The following is a 24652-nucleotide window of genomic DNA, read 5'->3' on the forward strand; positions in this document are numbered from 1 at the left end:
AAAATTAGGATATATAGATAAGAAAAAGAATAAAATAAAAATCAATATAACTTTACCCATCCATACATAAATTACCTTTTTATATGTAACTATAGTTCCTCCAGATTTTTCTAACAAAGGCATTAATATACTAGTTCTTTATGGTAACTTATTTTTTCATTTTATTTATCTTATTTTTTAAAGATTTATTGATTTGAGAGAAAGAGATCATTGTGGGAAGGGGCAGAGGGAGAGAGAGAGAGAGTCCTAGGCAGACTCCATGCTGAGTGCAGAGTCTGATGCGGGGTTCAATCTCATGACCCTGAGATCATATGTTGAGGGGCACCTGGGTGGCTCAGTCAGTTAAATGTCTGCCTTCAGCTCAGATCATGATCTCAGGGTCCTGGGATCCAGCCCCACACTGGGCTCCCTGCTCAGCTGGGAGCCTGCTTCTCCTCTCCCTCTGCCCCTGCTCATGCTCTCTCTCGCTATCTCTCTCTCTCTCTCAAATAAATAAATAAATAAATAAATAAAATCTTTAAATATATATATTATTTTTTCTTATCAATAAAAGTTTTTCTTACTAGCCATATAATATTCCATCATATGGACATACTTCTTAACTAACCTCCTGTTGGACTTTTGCATTGTTTCCAGTTTTACTCTATTGTAAACAATGTTGTCTTCCACAGAGGATCTTTTCACATTTTTAATCATATCCTCAGGATGAGTTCCAAAACAAGAAATTACTAAGTCAAGAGACATGTACATTTGATGGATTTTGATCACCCCATCAAATTGCCACGCTCCCTGGTTGGACCAATTTGTACTCTTACTTCAGTCATGATTAGGGCTTGCCCACTTGCCTTTTCCATTCAGACCCTGAGTGGGATAATTAAAAATAACAACAACCAGCTGTTCCAAATTTGACAAAAAATGGTACCACATTTAAATTTTTCAGTACTTAATTTCTAGTACTATTTATATTTCTTTCATGAATCAGTCGTTTGTTCATGTTCACTCATTTCTCTATTGGAATGTTCATCATGTCCTCTTCTTTTATAATAAAAACTTTGAATATTTCAGGTTTTTATTGTAGTAAGATACACATAATATAAAATTTACTATCTTCTGTGTTTTTTTTTTTTTTTGTAAGATTTTTAATTTATTTATTTGAGAGAGAGAGCGTGCCAGAGAGCACAAGCAGGGGGAGTGGCAGGAGAGGGAGAAGCAGAAGCAGGTTACCTGTTGAGCAGGGAGCTGGACATGGGGCTTGATCCCAGGACTCTGTGTTCATGACCTGAGCCAAATTCAGATGCTTAACTGAGCCACCCAAGCACCCCATATCTTCACTGTTTTTAAACATACAGTTCAGTGGTGTGAAGTACATTCACATTGTTGTACAACCATCACCACTATCAATTTCCAGAATTCTTTTTATCTCCAAAACTGAAACTTTCTGTCCATTAAATACTAACTCCCCATTCTTCTCCTCTCAACCCAAGACCCTAGTAACCACCATTCTGCCTTTGGTCTCTATAAATTTGACTACTCTAGCTATCCCATTTATAAGTGGTATCATCAAGTATTGTGTTTTTGTGACTGGTATCTTTCACGTAGCATAATGTCCTCAAGCTTCATCCTTTTTGTACCACGTGCCAGAATTTCCTTCCTTTTTAGGGCTGAATACTAGTCCATTATATGTATGTATCACATTTTGCTTATCCATTCATCCATCTATGGATACTTGGGTTGCTTCCACCCCTCCGCTGTTGTGAATAATGCTGCTAATAATAAACATGGATGTACAAATACAGGCATATATTTTAAAAACATTTAAGTTCGACATTTGCCTTTTAATTTTGCTCATCATATTTCTCACTTGCTAAGGTTAAATATTTTTATTTTAGTCAAAACCATTGATTTCTTCCTTTATGGCATCTGACCTGATGTCAAGCTTTAAAAAATCCACCCCCGGAATCTTAAAAAAAAAAAAAAGAAAAAAAAAAAAAAAGGCAGCCCGGGTGGCTCAGCGGTTTAGTGCCGCCTTCAGCCCAGGGCGTGATCCTGGAGACCCGGGATGGAGTCCCACGACGGGCTCCCTGCATGGGGCCTGCTTCTCCCTTTGCCTGTGTCTCTGCCTCTCTCTCTCTCTGTGTCTCTCGTGGATAAATAAATGAAATCTTTAAAAAAAAAAAAATCCACCCCCCGGGACGCCTAGGTGGCTCAGCAGTTGAGCATCTGCCTTTGGCCCAGGGCGTGATCCTGGAGCCCCAGGATCGAGTCCCATGTCGGGCTCCCTGCGTGGAGCCTGCTTCTCCCTCTGCCTGTGTCTCTGCCTCTCTATGTCTCATGAATAAATAAATAAAATCTTTAAAAAAATCCACCCCTATTTTAATACATAATACTATATATTTTTTTCTAGTCTTTTATATATATTTATACACTTATATTTATAATTCACTTGAACTATATTTTGTGACACCAAATAGAGACCTTGCCCACCCCCATAAATGGTTAACTAATCATCTCATCACCATTTCCTCCAGCAATTTTTTTTAAGACTTTTTTTTTTTTTTTAATTCATGAGAGACACAGAGACAGAGAGGCAGAGACATAGGCAGAGGGAGAAGCAGGATCCATGCAGGGAGCCCAAGGTGGGACTTGATCCTGGGACTCTAGGATCACGCCCTGGGCCAAAGGCAGGCGCTAAACCTCTAAGCCACCCAGGTGCCCCACCACCAATTTGAAATACACGTCTCACACAGACATCTTTGGGGATGTTTCTGGACTTCCTGTTTGTTTCCTTAGTTTCTGTGTTAATTAAGTTGGGAAAACTTAAAGAAAGGATGCTCAGAGGTGCCTAGGTGACTCGGTTAAGTGTCCAAATCTTAATTTTGGCTCAGGTCATGATCTCAGGGTTATGAGATTCAGCTCCGTGACAGACTCCCCACTGGGTGTGGAGCCTGTTTAAATCCTTTCTCTCTCTCTGACCCCCCCTCCCCCCAAAAAAGGATGCTCAAAGGCAATGATAGCCTCATGATACACTTGAAGGTCAAAGGCAAGCTGCCAACCTACCTTATCTGTATTTCCTTCCTTTTTTTTTTTTTTTAATGTGATGCCTCTGTGTTGATTATATTTTGTCCTCTGTTGTTTCCTGTCACTTCTTTAGACTTCTTGGAAAGCTTTGGTGAGGATTCTTATGATATATGCAATCTTGATTTTCACTGAACACTAGAGAAGGCACCTATAGATATCATAGCAAATGTCAGTGGATTTTGGATTTCCCTGCAAACTTTTTCAACACTTCTGGGTATGGTCAACAGTCCCTAAAAGGTAGGCAAGCTGCCAGGATCGTCATACTGGACGCCAGGTTTTTCTCTGCAAGGATGTGGTGGGTTGTGGTGTGGGAGGCAGGTGAATTAGGAAGGCACTGTGGGGGATCCCTGGGTGGCTCAGTGGTTTAGCTCCGGCCTTCCGCCCAGGGCGTGATCCTGGAGTCCCAAGATCGAGTCCCAAGATCGAGTCCCACATCGGGCTCCCTACATGGAGCCTGCTTCTCCCTCTGCCTGTGTCTCTGCCTTTTTCTCTCTGTGTGTCTCTCACGAATAAATAAATAAAATATTAAAAAAAAGGAAGGCACTGTGCAATATGCAGGTAACCTTTATATTCATAAACAGTTCTAAAACTCCACTGCTTCAAACTAGGCTTGGGAAGCACGCTCTTATGATGCTGTGGGCTCCCCCTGGTCTCTGCTCAACCCCAGGAGGATCCTGGGGCGGAAGCAGCTTGAAGCCTGGATGGAGCTGGTCCTAGGGTCGGGCGGCATGCCTGGTCAGTGTCATACTGTTTTAACTACTGTCACTTTAAAATATTTTCATAATCTGTAGGGCGCACCAGTTTTCATTTTAGGTATTGAGAGTAATTTAATTTTTTATGCATAACTTTCTAGGTAGATAGAGCAGGTGTCTGGGGCGGAAAGGCCTCCTCACTCGGCAAGTCCAGTTTGCCTTGCAGTGGAACTCTCAGAGCCTGACCCCTCACCTAGGGCTACAAAAAAAATCCGGCTTTCCTGCGCCTGGGGCAGCGAGCGGACGGGCCGGGGCCTCCGCGGCTGCGGCGTAGGAGCGCGCAGCCCCAGCCGGGCCGGGCCGCAGCACCCCCAGCTCCGGGGGCGGGGCCGTGGCCGCTCGGGGGTGAGCGCCCGGGCCGCAGCGCCCCGGCCGCAGGCGGAGTCGCGTCGTGCCCGCCCCGCCCGCCGGGCCCCGCGCCGAGCCCCGCGCCCGCTAGCGCGCCCTCGGCACCGGCCTGCGGCAGCCCGCGCTCCTCCGCCCAGTGGCCCGCGGCGGCCGGGAGCGAGCGGCCGGCGAGGCATGGCGGGCCGCCGGGCGCCGGGGGAGAAGCGCTGGCAGCTGGTGCGCTGGTGAGTGGGCACCGGGGTGGGGCGCGGGGCCTGGTGCGGGCGCTCACCGCGCGCCCTGCACCCCGAGGTCCGGCCGGGCGCGGGAAGGAGCGCGGCGCTGGCCCAAAGTTTCTTCTCGAGCTGAGGTTGCGGGGCGGGATGTACGCGGAGCCGCGGGACTGCCGGTCCTAGCCATCCCCGCGCGGGGTCTTTGCGGTTCTCCGGAGAGGTGGGCACTGGGACCGGGACCCTGTCCCTGACGTCAAGGTTTGGAGGGACTCCAGGCCTTTCTTTCACAGGCTGTTGGCAGGGTTTCCCCGCTGCCCTCCCCCCACCTCCAGCTCAGCTGTCTGATTTGTGCTCTGGGGGTCCCCCGCCTACCTCCATTCCTTCTGATGCTTTGGTCAGGCCACGGAATTGGGGGCCCCAGGGCGCACAACCCACAGCCTTCAGCGACCCTGTCCAAGGGGGATGCCCCGTCTATCCACACAGGGACTTCTGGGGGTGGGCACTTTGGGGTTGTGGGCTTAGAGATAGGGGCCTCGGAGGTGAGGGACGAGGTCCCTGTGTTGGTGGGTGGTTGCCCCCACCCCCACCGCGGCCCTACCTAGGCCTCGGGTATCAGGTTACCCGACTGCAGGCTGAGCGGGTTTCAGACGCAGCAGGGAGTCACCTGGCTTGGGCCTTTGTCTCCAGTGTCCGAACGAATGTTGAGGGCTGCTTCAGCCAGAGGCCTGACCTCTGCTTGGCAGGATTTAGACTGCAAGGTAGCCTGCTTTGGGAGGACTCCAAGAATCAAAGGAGATGTCTGGCTGGGACCACTCCCTGTCCCACATCATCCAACCCACATTGGACCAAGGGGCATCTCTGTGGTAACATTCTGGACTCATCTCCCTAGGTATATTCTGTAGCTGGAAAATGAATACAAATAATATCATCATCATGAATACAATAATATCCCAAGCCCTGGGTGGCTTCGTAGGTTAGGCGCCTGCCTTTGGCTCAGGTCATGATTCTAGGGTCCAGGAATCAAGCCCCATATCGGGCTCACAACTCCTCTGGGAGTCTGCTTCTCTCTCTCCCTCTGCCTGCAGCTCTCCCTGTTTGTGCTCATGCTCTCTCTCCCTGTCAAATAAATAAATAAAATCTTTTTTAAAAAAGAATAATATCATCAATAATAACAAGCTGGGCTCCCTGAACGCTTCTTACTGGCTCTGGGGTCCAGGTGTTGCACTACTCTTCATAGTGATCCTCAGGGGAAGGTTTTAGTGCCTCCATTTTAGAGATGAGGAATCGGAAGCTTACAGAAGGAAGGTGGTTAGTCAAGGCCACCCAGCAAACAAGTGGCTGAATCAGGGTTTAAGCCCATGTCTTGCCCAGGGGGTTAACTGCTCCTCTGTTTTGCTTATCTCCAGGACCATCCCATTCCGCCTGCCCATATAGCCAAGTTCACGTTGTCAGAAAATCCTAGCATGTCCGAGCAGGAGCGGTCATTCATTGGGTTTCCAGCCTGCTCAGCCCAACTCTGCTCTGGGAGGGGTCTAAAAATCAAAATCCAAATAATCAAAATTATTTTCAAATTAAACCCCCAGTACATAAATCAGATAAACATAGAGTTAATCTGTTTGAAGAGTTGGTGGAGAGTTGGCAGTTACTTTTTTTTTTTTTTAAGATTTTATTTATTTATTCATGAGCGACAGAGAGAGAGAGAGAGAGGCAGAGACACAGGCAGGGGGAGAAGCAGGCTCCATGCAGGGAGTCCAATGTGGGATTGGATCCCAGGTCTCCAGGATCAGGCCCTGGGCTGAAGGCGCTGCTAAACCGCTGAGCCACCCCGGCTGCCCAAGCTGGCAGTTACTTAGTGCCCTCTCCCTGGTAAAGAGGCACTACCCCAGGAGTCCAGGACCTCCTAGATCAGTTTGCTTGATTTAATTCCTTACCTGTCTCACAGAAGAGGAGGAACTAGGAAGTTTTAAAGGCAGAGAGTGGGGGATCCCTGGGTGGCTCAGAGGTTTAGCGCCTGCCTTTGGCCCAGGGCGCGATCCTGGAGTCCCGGGATCGAGTCCCACATCGGGCTTCCTGTGTGGAGCCTGCTTCTCCCTATGCCTGTGTCTCTGCCTCCCTCTCTGTGTCTCTCATGAATAAATAAAATCTTAAAAATAAATAAATAAAGGCAGAGAGCTTGGATTCCTGCTCTGAATCTCTCTCTGCCCTGGTACTGCCTGGCTGGATTGGATCTTGGGCTGAAGTGGATGATGCATGAACTATTGTTAGTGCCCTAGTTAGGTTTTCGGTTACCTTTCACCCCCCAGATAAAAGTCCATTACCGTGAGAAGGTCCTGAAGATGTGGCTTAAGTGGTTAGGCAGCTTGGCAGGGAGCTTGAGGGCAAGATACCCTCCGATTCTCATGGTGTGCTCCCAACATGTCAGCCTTGGCCCCTGGTTCCAGAATTTCACATTGAGTCAGTTTGCTCCACTCAAACTGGCTCAAGAGAAAAGGGATTTATTGGCTGACAAAACTGAGAACTCCAGGGACTTTCCTTTGTTTTTTTTAGATTTTATTTGTTTGTTTGTTTATTTATTTATTTATTCATGAGAGACTCAGAGAGAGGTAGAGACACAGGCAGAGGGAGAAGCAGGCTTCATGCTGGGAGCCTCATGTGAGACTTGATCCCCGGACCCAGGATCACGCCCTGGGCAGAAGGCAGGCCCTAAACCGCTGAGCCACCCAGGGATCCTCTCCAGGGACTTTTCATGTTTCAGGCACAACTGCTCTCAGGTGCTCAAATGTCACCAAATAATGCTCTATGCTCTTTGTCCCTCTCCTTTCCTCTGTTTTGCTTTTATTTCCTCGTGGAGGCAAGTTGGCTATCAGCAGCTGAAGGCAGTTCTCCAGGTTAGTGACCTTCATGGGGAGAGCTTTCCTAGTTCACTAGTCCCACCCATTGGCCTTGCTTGGGTCACGTGACATTCCTTGAGCTAATCACTGTGGGCAGGGGGATGGACTCCTCAGTTTGGCCAGGTTGGGTCTTGTACGGGCTTAGGGAGCTGAGGGCTGTGGTCAGTTCTACCCTAACTACAGGATTTTGAATGGTAAGTTATTGGGTAACAAAAACACATGGAAACTCACAATAAAGTTAAAAGGCAAACTAGAAACTGGATAACAATATAGACACAAATTAGCCTCACTGCCAATTTGCTAAATGTAAGAAGTGCTCTTTTTTTTTTTTTTTTAAGATTTTTATTTATTTATTCATGAGAAACACAGAGAGAGGCAGAGACACAGGCAGAAGGAGAAGAAGGCTCCATGCAGGGAGCCTGACATGGCACTTGATCCCAGGACCTCAGGATCATGCCCCGGGCCGAAGGCAGATGCTCAACTGCTGAACCACCCAGGCATCCCAAGAAGTGCTCTTATAAATAAGTTTAAAGGGTGCCTGGATGGCGTGGTCAGTTAAGCAGCTGACTCTTGATTTTAGCTCAGGTCATGATCTCAGGGTCATGAGATCAAGTGCCTTGTGGAGCCCTGGGTGGAGCCCTGGGTCAGGCTCCACAATCAGTGGGGAGTTTGCTTCTCTCTCTGCCCCTCCCTCTACTCATGCTTGTGTACTCTCTAAAATAAATAAATAAATCTTTAAATAACAAATAAATAAATTTAAAGAGAAAATAAAAAGAAAAAGAACAAAACCACCACTGATTGGGTGGCATAAACAACAAACATCTATTTTTTTCACGGTTCTGGAGGCTGGAAGTCCAAGATCAGGGTGCCAGCATGGTCAGGTTCTGATGAGAGCCCTCCTCCTGGCTTATAGATGGCTGCCTTCTCACTGTGTCTTCAACATAGTGAGAAAGCACATAAGCTCTTTTGGTATCTCTTCTTCCTTTTTTTTAAAAAAGATTTTATTTATTTATAAATATTTATTTATTCATGAGATACACACAGAAAGAGGCAGAAACACAGGAAGAGGGAGAAGCAGGCTCCCTGCAGGGAGCCCAGATATGGGACTCGATCCCAGGACCCCGGGATCACGACCTGAGCTGAAGGCAGATGCTCAACCAGTGAGCCACCCAGGTGTCCCTTATTTATTTATTCATGAAAGATAGAGAGGCAGAGACATAGGCAGAAGTAGGCTCCCTCTCAGGAGCCTGATGTGGGACTCGATCTCAGGACTCCAGGGATCATGCCCTGAGCCAAAAGCAGACGTTCAACCTCTGAGCCATCCAGGGGCCCCCTGGTGTCTCTTCTTAATAAGGACTTGAATTCTATTGGATCAGGGCCTTATATAACCTTAGTTCCACAAAGGCCGCAATATAGTTGTATTGGGGGGTAGAGCCTCAATACATGAATTTGAGGTGGGGGTGAGGGGATGGGGATGAAGATACAGTCCATAATACTTACCCAGAAAAACTTGGGAGTCTAAGTGGTAAGTGATTTAGGCTCAACACCTGGAAGTTGTTGGATGCTGCTTAGGGTCTCATTGGGGGAATACTGTCTGAACATGAACCAAGGGAGCCAACTTTGGAGCCCAAGAGTGGGACACCACAGCAGAAACAGCAGATGCAGAAGAACAAGGACTCTCCCCCACCCCCCCATGGCGGTTTACCTGTCCACGGGGCTATGCAGGACTGGGATTCAACATTGCCACTTTGTGGTATAGAGAGCAGGAGCACCAGAGGGCTGCTGACTACATACAGTTCTCTCTAGATCTGCTATTTCAGAAGCAGAACTGAGGCTCTGGGGTTTTTGGAGCATTCTAAAATCAAGATTTTAAAAAAATCTATTTATTCATGAGAGACACACACAGAGAGAGGCAGAGACACAGGCAGAGGGAAAAGCAGCCTCCATGCAGGGAGCCTGATGTGGGACTTGATCCCGGGATACAGGATCACACCCTGGGCCGAAGGCAGGTGCTAAGCCGCTGAGCCACCCAGGGATCCCCAAAAGCAAGATATTAAACTTTATAATAACAGAGGTTGAGGCAGAAGGAGGATTCAAGCGACTAATTAATGGGAAAAAAAGAGGTCTGACTGAATTCATACCCTAAGCTATTGGTATGGTTTGTAACAGTTCTGCAGAAAATGAATGCTCCTGTTGAGCTGTTAAACTCCTTGGTAACAAAAGTTTTTCAGCTGTTCAGATTGGCTACCCTTTTAATGTGCTCACCTACATAAGAGCATAGACACACCTAAATAGCCACATAGTATGGGGTGAGACTTTACTGGTTCTCTCATAAAATAAAATGCTTCAAGCACATTTTAAAAGTGAAAACCCAAGGAAGAACCACTGTGTAAGGCTTAATTGTAGTTATTTGCCATGTTCAGATTTGTGGGAGAATTAGGATCTTTTGAGAATTAAGATATTTAAAAAAAAACCATAGTGTTTTGAAGTGTATGCTTTTAAAGGAAGTAGTGGCTTAAGACAACAATGAGATATTGCCCCCTACCTGTTAGAATGGCCAAATTCTGGAACACTGGCAGTACCAAATGCTGGCGAGGATGAGGAGCAACAGGGAATCTCAAAAACTGCTGGTGGGAATGCAAAATGGGATGGCTACTTTGGAAGATAGTTTGGTGGTTTCTTATAAAACTAAACATATCATCGAGCAATCACCTTGGTATTTACCTTAAGGCGCTGAAAACTCACGTCCAAACAAGTACCTGCACGTCTCTCAAATAAAATCTAAAAAAAAAGACCTCAAGATCAAGAGTTGAATGCTCTTCCAATTGAGCCTGCACGTGGATGTTTATATCACCTTTATTCATAACTGCTAAAACCTGGACTCAACTAAGATGTTCTTTAGTAGGTGAATGGGTAAATAAACCGGCACAACCAGACAATGGAATATCATTCGGTACTAAAAAGAAATCAGCCATCAAGGGGATCCCTGGGTGGCTCAGCAGTTTAGCACCTGACATTGGCTCAGGGCGTGATCCTGGAGTCCCGGGATCGAGTCCCGCATCGGGCTCCCTGCATGGAGCCTGCTTCTCCCTCTGCTTGTGTCTCTGCCTCTCTCTCTCTCTGGGTCTCTCATGAATAAATAAATAAAATCTTAAAAAAATCAGCCATCGAGCCATGAAAAGACATGGAGGAACCTTAAATATCCATGAGTAGGTGAAAGAGGCTGTGTACTCTATGGTTCCAACCAAATGACATTCTGGAAAAGGCAAACCTGAGGATGCAGTACAAAGATGGGTGGTTGTTGGGGCTTTGTGTTTGTGCATGGGGGTGGGGGGAGGTGAGTAGACAGAGCCAGAGGGTTTTTAGAGCAGTGAACATATGCTCCATGTTATTATAAATGGATATATGTAAAAAAGAATCCTAATATCCACTCACTTTTCAAAATTGCCCTATTCCATTGGACTCTCCTCCAAATTCTCCATAAAGTACCCAAAACTAAATTAGAATTTGATTGGGTTCATCAACACAGGTTAAAAATGTCCAGTTTTCAGCATTCCTATCATTTTGGAGAGCCTGTGCTCTCCTTGCAAATTCTTAGAATTTAGAACCTGGCCCTGCCCAGGTTCTGATGGTGGAGCCTAAGAATTTGCAAGGAGCTAAGGAGGCTCAAGGTGAAGGCTGTGTAAGTCGTAGAGAAGCAGAGCAGTGTGCTCTGGCAATGTTCTTTTTACTGGCTGCAGGGTATGCCACTATAAATCAGACCATGATTTCTCTACCCAGCCTCTATTGATGACCTTTTAGGATATTTTGAATATTTTGATATTAAGCCCATTGCTGTGATGAACATCTTTAAACCTATTCCATGCAAACATGTGCAAAGGTAATGGTGCACATTGTGAAAGATATTGCAAACCTAACCTCCAAAGAAATTGTACCATTTTATATTATCCCCAGTGATGTGTGAGATGCCACTTTCTCCACAACTCTGCTCACCCTGGGAATTAACAAACTTTTTTTTTCTTTTTTTTTGGAATTAACAAACTTTTAAAACTTGGCCAGTCTCACCAGTGAAAAAATATTCTCATTCTTGTAATTTTCATTTCTTTAAGTTGCATTTTTCATGTTTATTGGCCTTTTGTGTTTCTACTTTTGTAAAGTAAAAGCTCTTTATCATGGAGATTATCTGTAAAAGCTCTTTATCATGGAGATTAATCTTTCTTTAGTTTTTGGTAAGTTTTTAATTTAATTTTTAAAAAAGATTTTATTTTTATTTTTATTTTTTAAATTTTTTAATTTTTTATTTTTTTAAAGATTTCATTTATTTATTCATGAGAGACACACACAGAGGCAGAGACATAGGCTGAGGGAAAAGCAGACCCTCCACAAGGAGCCCAATGCAGGACTTGATCCCAGACCCTGGGATCACACTCTGAGCTGAAGGCAGATGCCTATCCGCTAAGGCACCCAGATGTCCTGAGTTTTATATTTTAGGACAGTTTTAGATTTACATAAAAATTGAGATGATAATACAGAGAATTCCCATATACCCTATACTCAGTTTCCTCTATGAACATCTCTTTAAAAATTATTTATTTATTTATTCATGAGAGACCCAGAGAGAGAGGCAGACATAGGAAGAGGGAGAAGCAGGCTCCCTGAGGGGAGTCTGATGCGGGACTCAATCCCGAGATTGGCATCACTTCCTGAGCAGACGCTCACCCGCTGAGCCACGCAGGCGTCCCTCCTTGCTTAGGTTTTAATGGTTGATAGTGGCTTACAGGGTGAGCCTCTGCAGTGTTTATTCTCCCCCAGGGTAGAGTTCAATACAATATCAGATACATGGCAGGTTAATGGGGGGTATACATGGGTATGGGTGGCATTCATTCAATGTGGTCCAAGATAGCAAATATGCTAAATAAATTGGATTCATTAATAGAGATTATCTGTGTCAGAGCATTCTGTGAAGGAAGTTTCCCAAGGATGTGATGAATTGATCACTGTTGTTGTGACTTTGGCAGGCTGGGCTTTGGCAAGAGGGCTGCATGAGGATGTTGCAGGGGTTTCAGAGGTGATCAGTCTTTACACTTAGCAGGAGACAGGCACATAAATAACTCATGTACAGGCAACGCTGTGATCAAGGTTAAGCAAAGCCTCCCTGGAGCCCCGGATCTTCCATTCTGGTTAGAGGATTGGGGACAGATTCTTAGAGGCAGTGTGGTTTGAGGAGTTGAGGAGAGGTGGGCAGATTTGGGGCAGAGATGGAGGGAGGGCAGTTTAGGTCAGAGCACAGCCTGAGCAAAGGCTCCGAGGTAAGAACAGGCAGGGCATGCTTAGAGAAGGACAAACAGATGAGACACACAGGGGCCCATACGTGTTGATGTGGAGGGGGTGGCATGATAGAGTGTGAAAGACTGGAAGGGAACAGAGTGGCAGAGATTGGACTCTCAGGTGTGCAGTTGGGAGGATACTTGATATGCAGTGGGAAGACACTGACATTTTGGGGCAGGGGAGGAGCTAATAAGGTCTGGGTTGGGAAGTGGGGGCTGGTACAGGGGAGGGAGAGGGTGTGTGTGTGTGTGTGTGTGTGTGTGTGTGTGTGTGTGGAGGAGGCTGGTTAGGAGGACACTCGATGCCAGGAGCTGACAGCCTCTGCTGCTTCCTGCATGTGTGACCTCAGACAAGTTCCCTTCCCTCCCCCGGGCTCTTTTTCCTCATCTCTAAAATGGGATTGACCCATTCTAAGGGGTCTGATGGGAGGTTTAGAGGTGTGGGTTTGTCTGTCTTAGGTAAAGAACGGAAGGCCTGTGACTTGGTGAAGGCCGATGGGGATGGTGAAGAGGGAAGGAGCTAAAGACGTGGCAAGGGCTTCCCTCACATTTTGTAATCCTTGCACCAACCCTTCAAAGTGGGTGTTATGGTTACTCCCGTTTTATGAGGAGTAAGGAGGTAAGGATTCTGGGACTCACAGTGGAAAACTCACCTACAGTTGGTAAGTGGAATCCAGGCCATGATGCCTGCAGAGTGGAAGACAGTCCCTTCCACCTGCCTCACTGGAGTGCAGGGAGGGACAAGGAGGTGGAGGTGGTGCTCGTAGCCCAGGTGGTTTGCATTCCACACAGGCACCACGGGGGTGTGGCAGGCACTTAGGTGGGGATGGTTCCTGAGTGGGGGCCTGTGTGTGCTTGGTGGGGTCCACACGGCCCTATTGTGGTCTAGCAGCCAGGAAGGGAGGGGACATACTATCAGGTTTGGGCTCTGCCAGCATCTTTGGGTAAGCCCTGTGTCAGCTCTGGGCCTCGTGTCCTCATCTGTAAAATAAAGATGTTGGAGCAGATGAGTGACCTGTTGAGGTCTTCCTGGTCCTAATGACCTAAGACTTCATGATCAACAGAGTTCTCAAAAAAAAAAAAAAAAAAAAAGATATAAGATATTACTTTTTGAAAACATAGTATACTCCTATGGTTCCAATTCATAAAGCACTAAAGCAGTTCCAGTGCTCCGCTCAGTTTCCCTTCTTGGAGGTGACTGTGTTACCAGTTTCTCCCACAGAGATGGCAACATTGTCATTCAGTACTGAGTCCCAAGAAGTCCAAGGATGGGGAAAGACATAGAAACTTGTTATCAGACTAGGATGGAAGTAATCAGGGTGGGCTTCCTGGAGGAAGTTTTTACAGGAGGGGAATCATCTTGGGACAGGAAACATATTACAGAGGAGGGTCATGTCCCAAACTGAAGTTACCATCTTCCCTCCCAAACCCGTCTGGTGTGAATGGCACTGTGGTCAGCTGCGCAAACTAGAAACTAGGGAATAACTTAGCTGCCTGGCTCCCCTTCACCATGTGCAACCCTCACCAGATCCAGCCAGTGCTGCCTCCTTAGCTCATTCCGTCTCCAGCACTGTCCAGACTGCACGGTCCCCTCTGGACCTCCGCAAGAGCATCTTGCCTGGCAGCCCTGCCACTTCTCACCCAGAAGCCTGGAAGATCTCCCCTAGGTGCCCCTTGGATCACACTGAGAAGAGTGGAAGGAGATGGGTGCTCTGATGTGGGAGGTCCCAGGAGCGACTCTGCCTCTCTGCTCTCCTGAGGCTTTCACCCAGCAGGGAGCCTGGCCTGTTGGGCAGAATCACAGAAGCTGCATGATTTTTTTCATAGCACTTTATGTCGTTTGCTGTTTCTCCCTCCCTTTTTCCCTCCTCCTCCACCATACACCACCTCCTCAACCTGGAATAGGTAGTACCTCTCCTGTATGAAGACATACATTTAAAAAATTTTTTTTTGAAAACATACATTTTTAAAGCATGCAGTTCACCCAGCTATTTTTTTTTTTTTTTTTGATTTCATGTATTTATTTGACAGAGAGAGAGAGGGGGAGAGAGAAGCAGACTCCCTGCTCAGCAGGGAGCCTGATGTGGGGCTCAATCTCAGGACCCTGGGATCACATCTGAGCTAACAGACGGACACTCAACCAACTGAGCCCCCCAGGAGCCCCTCCAGCTAACTATTTTTATTAGCTTTTGTGTTTCCAGAGTTTTTTCTAAATAAAAACAACAAATGTGAATTCATATTTTATTCCCTGCCCCTCCTTTTTTTAAAAGATGTTATTTATTTATTTACTCATGAGAGACACAGAGACACAGGCAGAGGGAGAAGCAGGCTCCATGCAGGGAGCCCAATGTGGGACTCAATCCCAAGATCCCAGGATCATGTCCTGAGCCGAAAGCAGAATCTTAACCGCTGAGCCACCCAGGCGTCCCTCCTTGCCCCCATTCTAACATAAATTACACATACTACTATTTCTGCACTTGTTTTTTTTCTCTTCAAAATACATCTTGAAGATCTTTGCATGAAAGTACACAGAGAACTCCTTCATTTAAAACATTTTTGGGACGCCTGGGTGGCTCAGCAGTTGAGCGTCTGCCTTCAGCTCAGGGTGTGATCCTGGAGTCCTGGGATTGAATTCCACATCAGGATCCCTGCCTGGAGCCTGCTTCTCCCTCTGCCTATGTCTCTGCCTCTCTCTCATGAATAAATAAACAAAATCTTAAAAACAAAACAAAACAAAACATTTTTAAGGGCACCTGGGTGGCTGAGGTGGTTAGGTGTCTGCCTTTGGCTCAGGTCATGATCTCAGGGTCCTGGGATCAAGTCCTGAATTGGGCTGTCTGCACAGAGGGGAGCCTACTTCTCTCTACTGCTGCTGTTCCACCTGCTTGTGCTCTCTCTCTTTCAAATAAATAAATAAAATCTTTAAAAAAATAACTTCTTGGGCAGCCCGGGTGGCTCAGCAGTTTAGTGCTGCCTTCAGCCCAGGGCATGATCCTGGAGACCCAGGATCAAGTCCCACATCAGGATCCCTGCATGGAGCCTGCTTCTCCCTCTGTGTCTCTGCCTCTCTCTCTGTCTCTCATGAATAAATACAATCTTTAAAATTTTTTTTTTAATTTAAAAAAGTAAATTATAAGTGCAGCTCCTCTGTAGCACAAGGATCCCCTTTCAGATTATTTATCTACAGACTACCATGTGAACAAGGTTATCTGAGGCATTAGGTTTTAAACAAATTTTTTTAAGTTTACTTTTTTTAGTAATCTCTACACCCAACAGGTGGCTCAAGCCCATGACCCCAAGATTAAGACCCCAAGATCAGGTTGCCTGGGTCGCTCAGTGGATTAAGTGTCTGCCTTCAGCTCAGGTCTTGATCTCAGGGTCCTGGGATTTAGTCCTGCATCAGGCTCCCAACAGGGAGCCTGCTTCTCCCTCTGCCCCTTCACTCTTGCTCATGTGCTTTCTCTCTCTCTCTTTCTCTGTCTGTCCTCAAGATCAAGAGTTGAATGCTCTTCCAATTGAGCCAGCCAGGTGCCCCTCTGTGGCATTGTTTATAAGAGCAAAAGTCTGGGAACAGCCTAAGCAGTCATTAGTAGCAAACTAGTTAAACAAATTATGGTACACCCTTATGGAAAAAGCAGTGTGCAGTCATTAAAAATGTTTTATTTTTATTTTTTAAGAAGTTATTTTTTTTAAAGATTTTATTTATTTTTTCATGAGAGACAGAGAGAGAGAGAGAGAGAGAGAGAGGCAGAGACACAGGTAGAGGGAGAAGCAGGCTCCATGCAGGGAGTCTGACGTGGGACTCGATCCCGGGTCTCTAGGATCAGGCCCTAGGCTGAAGGCAGCGCTAAACTGCTGAGCCACCCTAAAAAGATTTTTAAAATTATTTATTTTATTTTATTATTTTTATTATTTTTTCGTAACTGAACAAACCATCAATTTGTTCTCTCTCTCTTTTAAAAAAAATTTATTCATGAGAGATACAGAAAGAGAGGCAGAGAGAGAGAAGCAGGCTCCATGCAGGGAGCCTGATAAGCCACCCGGGTGTCCCCTAAAAAGATTTTATTTTTAAGCAATCTCTATACCCAATGTGGGGCTTGAATTTACAACCCTGAGATCATGAGTCACGTGCCCTACAGACTGAGCCAGCCAGGCATCCCTGCACTTGTAATTTAGACAAGTGGTGTCAGATTGTCCTGCAGAGGAGTTATACCAACTGACACTCCTGCTGGTAATGTATGAAAGGGCCTGTCTGTGATGATATATTTGTTCATGTAACTATTTGGTGGTTTCTCTCTCCAGAAGGTTGTAAACTCCTGGAATTAAGTCTCTCTTGCTCATCATCATAGATAATGAATGTTGAATTAATGAATGGGTTCACACTTCTACCAGGAAGGGATGGCTGGAGTGGGAGGGATCCTTTTGTCTTCACCTTGCCGAGCCCAGCCTCCTCCATTCTTACTGTAGGGTTACTGTTCATCCAGACAGTGGCTGAGACCCTGTGAGAAGTTCTGGAAGAACCCAATCCTGACATCTGATTCATGGCCCCCACTCCAGGGCAGCCCTTTTCCTGCTGTGAAATCAAGAAGTCCAGGGTCTCAGTCCCATAAGGAGCTTGGAAAATGAACCCCTATCTAATGCTTGAATCCCTAGCCCAACCTCTGCCAGGAACAGGGAACTCACCCCTTCCAAATGGCTCCTTTCAACTTCAGACATTAACTTTTAGAAAGTTTTTCCATCATTGAATTGAAACCTTGTAGCTACCTCCTCTTCAGGATATTCTAACTGTGGCCTTCTGGAAACGGGCTTTCTGGCAGATGAGCAGTGGGGGAGATGCGGGACAGGTACCCCTCATCTATCTTTTTCCAGCAAGTAGAGTCAAATTCCCAAAGAAGCTTGGCAGAGTCCTGCCTGTCCATCCCCTCACTCTCTCCTGTCCTGTCTGCAGGTACGTGCAGGAAGGACGGTTCCGAATTGAGGAGAGGACACTGACAGCCTTCCAGTGGCTCTACAACCCACAGCAGCATCGCATCCTCAGCCGCGCTGACCTAGAATCTCCCTCCAGGTAAAGGGACCCCCAGCCATTACTCTCCAAAGGCAATACTTATGCAGCCAGCTTCATACTGGTTGTAAATCTGCAGTGGGAACCACTGCCTTTAGAGTTAGAGGAACCTCCCAGGGTTCTGGAAAGAGTATGTCAGCCTGGGTACTTCTTCAGCCTAGAAGGCACCGAGTGATCTGAGGCAGCTCAGTACCTCTGCTTTCTTCTCTGTGAAATGGGTATAATTATATATTCCCTGCCTTATATCAGGAAGATCATGAGTCTCAAGTGAAATGAGGGCTGCAGAGAATCTAAAAGCCTAGGGATCAGTTGGTTCCTCTTTAAGAGGGAGAGTGGCTGGCAGATTTGCTGGGCAGCCTCCTCACCTCTCCTTGATGTGGGTGGAGGGAGCCAGCCCTGCCTTCCTCATCTCCTCCTGCCCTCTGTTGTGGTATTCAGCTTGGAGTCTGACTGAGGGGTGAGAGAGGAGGGCTTTTCCTGGCCCAGATTCCTGCTCCCAGGCTCCTATCCACTCTTCCACCACACTGGACAGATATGACAAGCATTAGCAGTCTCCACAGAGATCCTGGGCAAACTTGCTGTGGTCTCATCCCTTCCCAAGGCTTCTGTTAGACCTGATCCTGAACCTTACTTCCATGTTCGCCCTCAAGACCTCTTTGCATCAGCTCCTAAATTAGCAGGACCCTCACAGCCAAGAATGAGCAGGCCTCACCTCCCCGGAGTGGTTTAAATGAAAGAAGAGTGGATGTGATATCATTTGGGGGCTATATCATGGGCTAGCCAACAAGAGAACAGAGGTGATATTCTACTGCTGCTCCCCAGCTGACCCTAGGAATAAGATTTGGAAGTCAGTGGGTGACTTCATCTCCTAGATATCTGCCAGGAATCCAGTTTAGCTAAGAGCAGTGCATCTGCTCCCTCTTGTCTCAACAAGATTTCAGAAGGTACAGGGAACAGTGAGGTGGCTGGGTACTCTCACTGTAGATCTGATACTCTGGAGGAAGAATTAATTAGATGATGTTGTAGAAGTATCAAAAACTCTGGGAAAGGTGACTCAGGCCACCTGGGAACTCTTGGTAGTCAGGGAATGGGTAGTCAGACAAGCGCCCTGGACTCCACAGGGTGGATTTCAAATAGTGTAGAGAAAAGACAGAAATTTCCCTAGAGCTTGAGGCAAGACTATTGGGAAGGGTGCCAAAATGAAATTCTGAGTTTATAGTGGTGAATGCTTGCAGGGAAAAAGAAAGAGGCTGCTGTGGCCGCCCTGGGAGCATGCTAGTGACACATGGACACGAAGGGCACATGGTCGGGTTTAGTTGCAGGCAACATGCAAAACCCTATTGTGTGCCATTTGCCATCTGACATAATAAAGTAGCTTCTCCCTCACCTTTTCTTCTTCAAAACTCTTGCCACTATTGGACATTATCTTGTCCATTTGTTCATTGTCCCTGACAATACCCCCTCCAACCCCCACCTCCAAATGTAAGCTTTATGAGAGCAGGCCCCTTTTCAGCTTGCTCTCTGCTACATCCTAAGGTCATGTTTCAGAGAAGGAGTTGATTAAAGAAGTATTGGGGGGAACGACAAATGAACACAATGCAGGCTCACCTCTAGGAAGGCTGGGAGAGAGGCTAGCCTCTCAGACTCCAAGACAGGTTGGCCAGCCCTACCTGCTCAAGGTAACGACAAGGGAAGAAGAGGAGATGGGACCTCCTGCCCATGCAGGTGGCCTGAAGCTAACAAAGTTGCTCTGCCTTCTGAGCCAAAGAACGCAAATGTGTTTGAGAGTCACAGGAGTACAGCTGAGTTCTTGGAGGAGGGAAGCAATCACGAGACAGGATGGAGCTATTTGAAATAAAATCAGCTTTCATACTTGGGAAAGCTATATCCCAAGGAACTTGAAGGGGAGGCTGCCATACTCTGTGACTGTACTAATTTTTGTGACAGTATTAACAGCTAATTTTATGAGTGCTTATTATGTGTCATGTGTAAATACTTTATAAGAATAAATTGATCTAATCTTCATAACAATGCTCTGATGTAAGTACTATTGTTCTCCCCATTTTTCAGATGACCAAACTGAGGCACAGTGAGTAACTTGCAGTGCATATAATCACCATGCACACTGCCTCTCAGAGAATAAGGCATTTGCCCATAGGCAGGAGGTAGCTGAGATAATATCTATTTTTACAAAGAGGAAATAAGTCCAGAAAGCATAAATAAGGAACTCAGGATTCGTCCTGAATGAACATTTCAGAGTTCATTTTTATTTTATTAAATTTTTTTTTTATTGGAGTTCAATTTGCCAACATATAGCATAACACCCAGTGCTCCTCCCACCAAGTGCCCCCTCATTGCCCATCACCCAGTCACCCCAACTCTCCGCCCACTTATTTTATTTTATTTTTTAAAGATTTTATTTATTTATTCATGAGAGACACAAACACACAGAGAGGCAGAGACACAGGCAGAGAAGCAGGCTCCATGCAGGGAGCCCGACGTGGGACTCCATCCCAGATGTCCGGGATCACGCCCTGGGCCGAAGGCAGTGCTAAACCGCTGAGCCACCTGGGCTGCCCAAGAGTTTATTTTTAAAAAGACAGTTTGGAGAAGGAAGAGGTGGATAATCAGCAGCAGCAAGCAAATTCCCTGAGAACCCATCCTGCTGGGGGAAGCTTATTTGCTTTTCTGATTTGTTTTCTAGACTAGAAAGTAGGTTGGAGGTGGTGGAGCAGAAGACTATGGTTCTGAGTTTGATGAGCAGGCTGCCATTGGCTGCTGAATCCTGCTCCACGTGTTTATGAGTGGGTTGTTGAAGAAGGATCTGGTGAGCTGGTGACAGTGCTGATGGTAGGAACCTGGGCACCAGCCCAACAGGCAAGATGGCAGATTTGGGACCCAAATCTAGTAGGTACAGTTTAACAGGGATGGAGAAATCTATTCTGGCCTCCAGTCCTGCCTGCCTATACCTGGGAGGGAGACAAGGGAATCAGCTGTCTGAGGGGTTCTGATTGACTAGAAGCTTGGGTATGGCCCCATGATTTAGGTTTTAAGAAAATGCTTGCATCTTGGGGATGCAAGAGCTCAGGGCAGAGTCCAGGGCAGGGGAGGGAAGGTCTTAGTCTCTCAGACCCTAAGACGAAGGTTCCTTCATTTGTTCTTTGCCTGGTGGACAGGGACTGAATACCTTTCTTCTGCTAACACTGTGCCAGGTATTACCCTGGAAGGGCTGAGCAGGGTGCATTTCAGGATGATGGATAAAGCTGCTGAAGGGACTCAGACCATGGGCTGGCCACCTCTGCCTTCCTTTCTTCCTTTCACCCTGCTCTGGGTCAGGCCTTGGTGTTGCAGGGCCTCATTGTAGGCAGACAAGGATTCTGCTTCCATGGGGCACATACTCTACCGGGAAAGAAGGACCATAGACACACAGACGAGAGAAGTTCGTAGGCCCATCAGTGTGCCGAAGGTGCTAAAACAGGGCATGGAGAGAGGGTGATGTGTGTGTGTGTGGGGGAAGAGGACTTTGGATGAGGTGGAAGGCCTCTCTGAGAAGGGGACATTTGAGGTGAGTCCTGAAGGACACAAGGGGGCAGGCATATGGAGAAGCTGCTGGTGGTGGAAGGGGTAAGGGGACACAGGAGATGGGATGGAAAAGAAGAGCGGGTCCGGGACCAGCAAGGACAAGGCCCTAAGTGCATTCTAGAAGCAGAAAGCCATTGTGGCCAGAGCAGAGTGATATTGTGGTCAACAGAGATGCGAGGCAGATTTCCATGAAGCCAAGCAATGGCTTTTTAGCACTTAGATTTGCCCTGAGGACGGCATGTGCTGCCCCCTGAGGGAGTGAGCTTCTCATCCGGGAGGCCGCCTGGAGAGCATGTTACCAAGGAAAAGACTAGGCATCCCAAAGGCTGCCGGAGGACCCCTTCCAATTCAGGAGCGTCCTTGGCTTGGCGGAAGCTGGGAGGAAGTCCGCGGCGCGGACGAAGGGAGCTCCAGGCTGCTGGGTACAAAGTGGGGGCAGTTTCGGGGGTTTGGCAGCGCTAGAGGCCTCGTCCTCACCGCCGCACCTCCTCCCTAGGCCCACCCCACGCAGAGCTGGGGAGAGCCCCCGCGTGTCCGCCTCAATAGACCAGGGACCCCGGGATCTTTCCGCACCTCCTTCCGCACTGCCCGGGGCCCCATCCTCCAGAAACTTCTGTGGGCCGGTGGGCTGTTCCCTCCTCTCCCCCGGGTCCCTTGGGCGCGCGCCTGCCCCGCCTCGCGCCTTTGTTCCCGAGGAGCCGCCTCGGGCAGTTTCCCAGCGCGGGCGACGAGCGCTTCCCAGCTGGGGGCTCGGCGCTCGGGGCTCGGCGCTCGGGCCCCGCCGCGCTCCCCCCACCCCCCACCCCCCAGCCCCTCCCACCCCCTCGGGCAGCTGCGCGGCGGCGGCGCTGGGCGAGCCCGGCCGGACACCGCGGGGACCCGGGCCGTGCGAGCGGGCGGGGGCGGGGCGGGGCGGGGCGGGGCGGCGCGGGCGGGCGGGCGGGCGGGGGGCTCGGCGCGGGGGCGGCGGGGGCGGGGGCGGCTCGGCGCGGGGGCGGGGGCGGGGGCGGGGGCGGGGGCGCGCCCGCCAGGTGCGCGGCGGCCGCGGGGGGCGGAGAGCGCAGCTTTGTGCGTTCGCGGCCGCGGGCCGGCCGTGCGCCTGTGCGCGCCCCGGTGACGGCGCACGCGGCTGGGCGGGCAGCGGGGGAAGCCCGCCGCCGGGAGGGGGCTCGGTCCGGATGGAGACGCGAGGACGCCGCCGCTGCGGGCGCACGGGCGGGGGGAGCTGCCGCCGCTGACTGTTGACAGTCAGTCCACGTCGAGGAGTGAGCTCCGGGCGCCGCGCGTCGGAGGAGGTCAGTGGGTCCGGGGCCGGGCGGTGATGCCATCAACAGCCTGGATCAGGGCGCGAATCCTGGGTGGGACTGAACGCGGAGTCGGGGTGTGTGCTGTGGGTGTAAATGCGTGTGCTGCAAAGAGAAATGCAGCCCCGTACGTGTGTGAGCTCTGAGCTGCGATTCCACAGGGCGCTTAGGCGTAACGGGTTCTGTTTGGGAGATGGGGTGACTGTCCTTAGCAATCCGTGCGGGTGGGGCACTGCGCACACACGCCGCGTCTGCGGGTGCGTGTGCCTGAGTGAGACGTTGCTCAGCCCCTGCCAAAGTCTTTGGCTAGAGAAGCTGACAGAGGTGGAGGTCAGAGGTGCGGTGTTTACAGGTGGTGGCAGAAGAAAACAGCCAGGAACCCCCGGAGGACTGTGTGGCTCGTCTGGGTTAGTGTTTTTTTCCCCAAAGGGCATAAACCCCACCCCACCGTCGTTCCAACCTGTGCCTGTTGCGGAGAGGGGAGCTAGGATGGCGGGGTGCTGGCAGAGAGGCCTTAGTGGACCTCAGGGGCAGGGCCAGCCACCAGCCTGGTGCTCATTGCTGGAGGCCCTGGGTGAGTGAGTGTGGGAGAGCCAGTCTGGGGTGGGGGGTCGAGGGCAGATCTTGTTCAGGAGACCTCAGGACCCTGTAGAGTCCACACCAGATGCTGCGTGTCTGGACCAGGAAGCTGGTGGGGGGGGGGGGGCGGGGGGGGGGGGACATCCTTCTTCCTCATCTGTTTCCTGTAGCTCTTTATATACCCTTCTTAACAAACTGAAGGGCATTTATATGCAAGTGGGGTTTGGGCTCCGAATGCTGCCTCTGGTGAGTGGCCCCCTTCAGAGCAGCCTCCCTGGGGAATAATAGGGTTGTTCTGGGCTGGGTGCCAGAGCTCTTGGGTTCTTTTCCTGCTCTGTGACCCTGTGGCTTTACCTTAAGCCCCACAGGCCTCAGTTCCCCTAGCAGAGGGAAGAACCCCCACCCTTTGCTGTGGGTTAAGGAGGATTCAAACAGTGGAGGGGGTGGGGGATGGTAGGAGTGGGGTTGTGTGGGGAGCCTGGGAGTGACTCAGGGCTGTGAGGTCCCAGGAGTGATTCCCCCAGGAAAGTCTCATTACATCTTTGCGACTTGGGCAGGAGTTGGGAGAGGCTCTGTCCTCATCTCCAGGCAGGTGTGTTGGGTTTTCTGAGTCCAGGGGTGGGGCAGTGTGGGTGTCTGCTAGATCTGGCTGTTCAGGCTTCAAGAAACTACCTGAGGTCCCCTGTCTTTTCCGAGATGTTGAAGAGTGGGGATGCCCTTGGGGGGCTTTGGGGGGCCTGTTTGGGGCTGCAATGGGGGACTGGAGCTGAAGGGCACAGAAGTTTCTGGATAGAGTCAGATGCCAAACATGGGTAGGGCCTGGGCACATCTAGCTGGGACTCCTGCTCAGCCCAGGGTGTTGAACCAATTTGGTGGAGGTGGCTTAATTTCCAGAGAGATGACCCTCCTGCTGCAGGCACCCTAATACCCTCTTCTCCCTGTTTCTGTCTGGAGCAAGTGTGGCTGAACCACCATGGTTCAGAATGACTTGACCCTTGAAGAAAAGGGACCCGGCATGGATGGTGGTGGCAGCAGCTGGTTAAGCATAAGGGCTCTGTTGTTACTCAGACCTGAGTTTGTATCTCAGCCCCACTGCCATCTCACTGTGTCTCCACCTGTGTTCCCACAATCAGAAGCTGAGAGAAAGGCTTGTGTGTGATGGTTTATTTGGGAGGTGATCTTGGGAAACAAGGGTGCAGCAAAGGGCATGAAGGGGAAAGGGGAAAGCATGAGGTGGCTGGCTGACTTAGTCCATGAAGCATGGGACTCTTGATCTCAGGATTGTGAGTTCAAGCTCCATGGTGGGTATATAGCTTATTTAAAAAAATTAGGAAAGAGGAAAGCAGAATGAGGATGCATTTTTATTATTTTATTATTATTTGTTTATTCATTCATGAGAGACAGAGAGGCAGAGATTTACGCAGAGACAGAAGCAGGCTTCCCCTGGGGAGCCTGATGTGGGGCTCAATCCCAGGACCCTAGAATCATGACCTGAGTGTAAGGCAGATAGATGCCTA

The 24652-nt window shown here is 48.7% G+C and overlaps 1 protein-coding gene across 13 annotated transcripts in view; it reads left to right on the plus strand.

The window, feature by feature from the left end:
* The window catches only part of RAP1GAP2 (RAP1 GTPase activating protein 2), a 229796-nt gene that overhangs the window by 8699 nt on the left and 196445 nt on the right, over window positions 1-24652 (plus strand). For 2 of the 13 annotated variants that reach the window (XR_011999763.1, XM_072747957.1), the window contains exon 3: window positions 17557-17673. Coding sequence is in view for 2 of the 13 variants with exons in the window: in XM_026016228.2 (XP_025872013.1) it covers window positions 22653-22963 (311 nt within the window). In the remaining 11 variants the exon portion in view is untranslated. Of the gene's footprint in view, window positions 1-4285; window positions 4403-17556; window positions 17674-22297; window positions 22548-22637; window positions 23131-24652 lie in introns of those variants that run through there. The other 11 variants (XR_011999762.1, XM_026016233.2, XR_011999761.1 and 8 more) reach the window with 8 other exon arrangements.

The sequence above is a fragment of the Vulpes vulpes genome, chromosome 2, assembly GCF_048418805.1.
Source record: "Vulpes vulpes isolate BD-2025 chromosome 2, VulVul3, whole genome shotgun sequence".
Lineage (NCBI taxonomy): Eukaryota > Metazoa > Chordata > Mammalia > Carnivora > Canidae > Vulpes > Vulpes vulpes.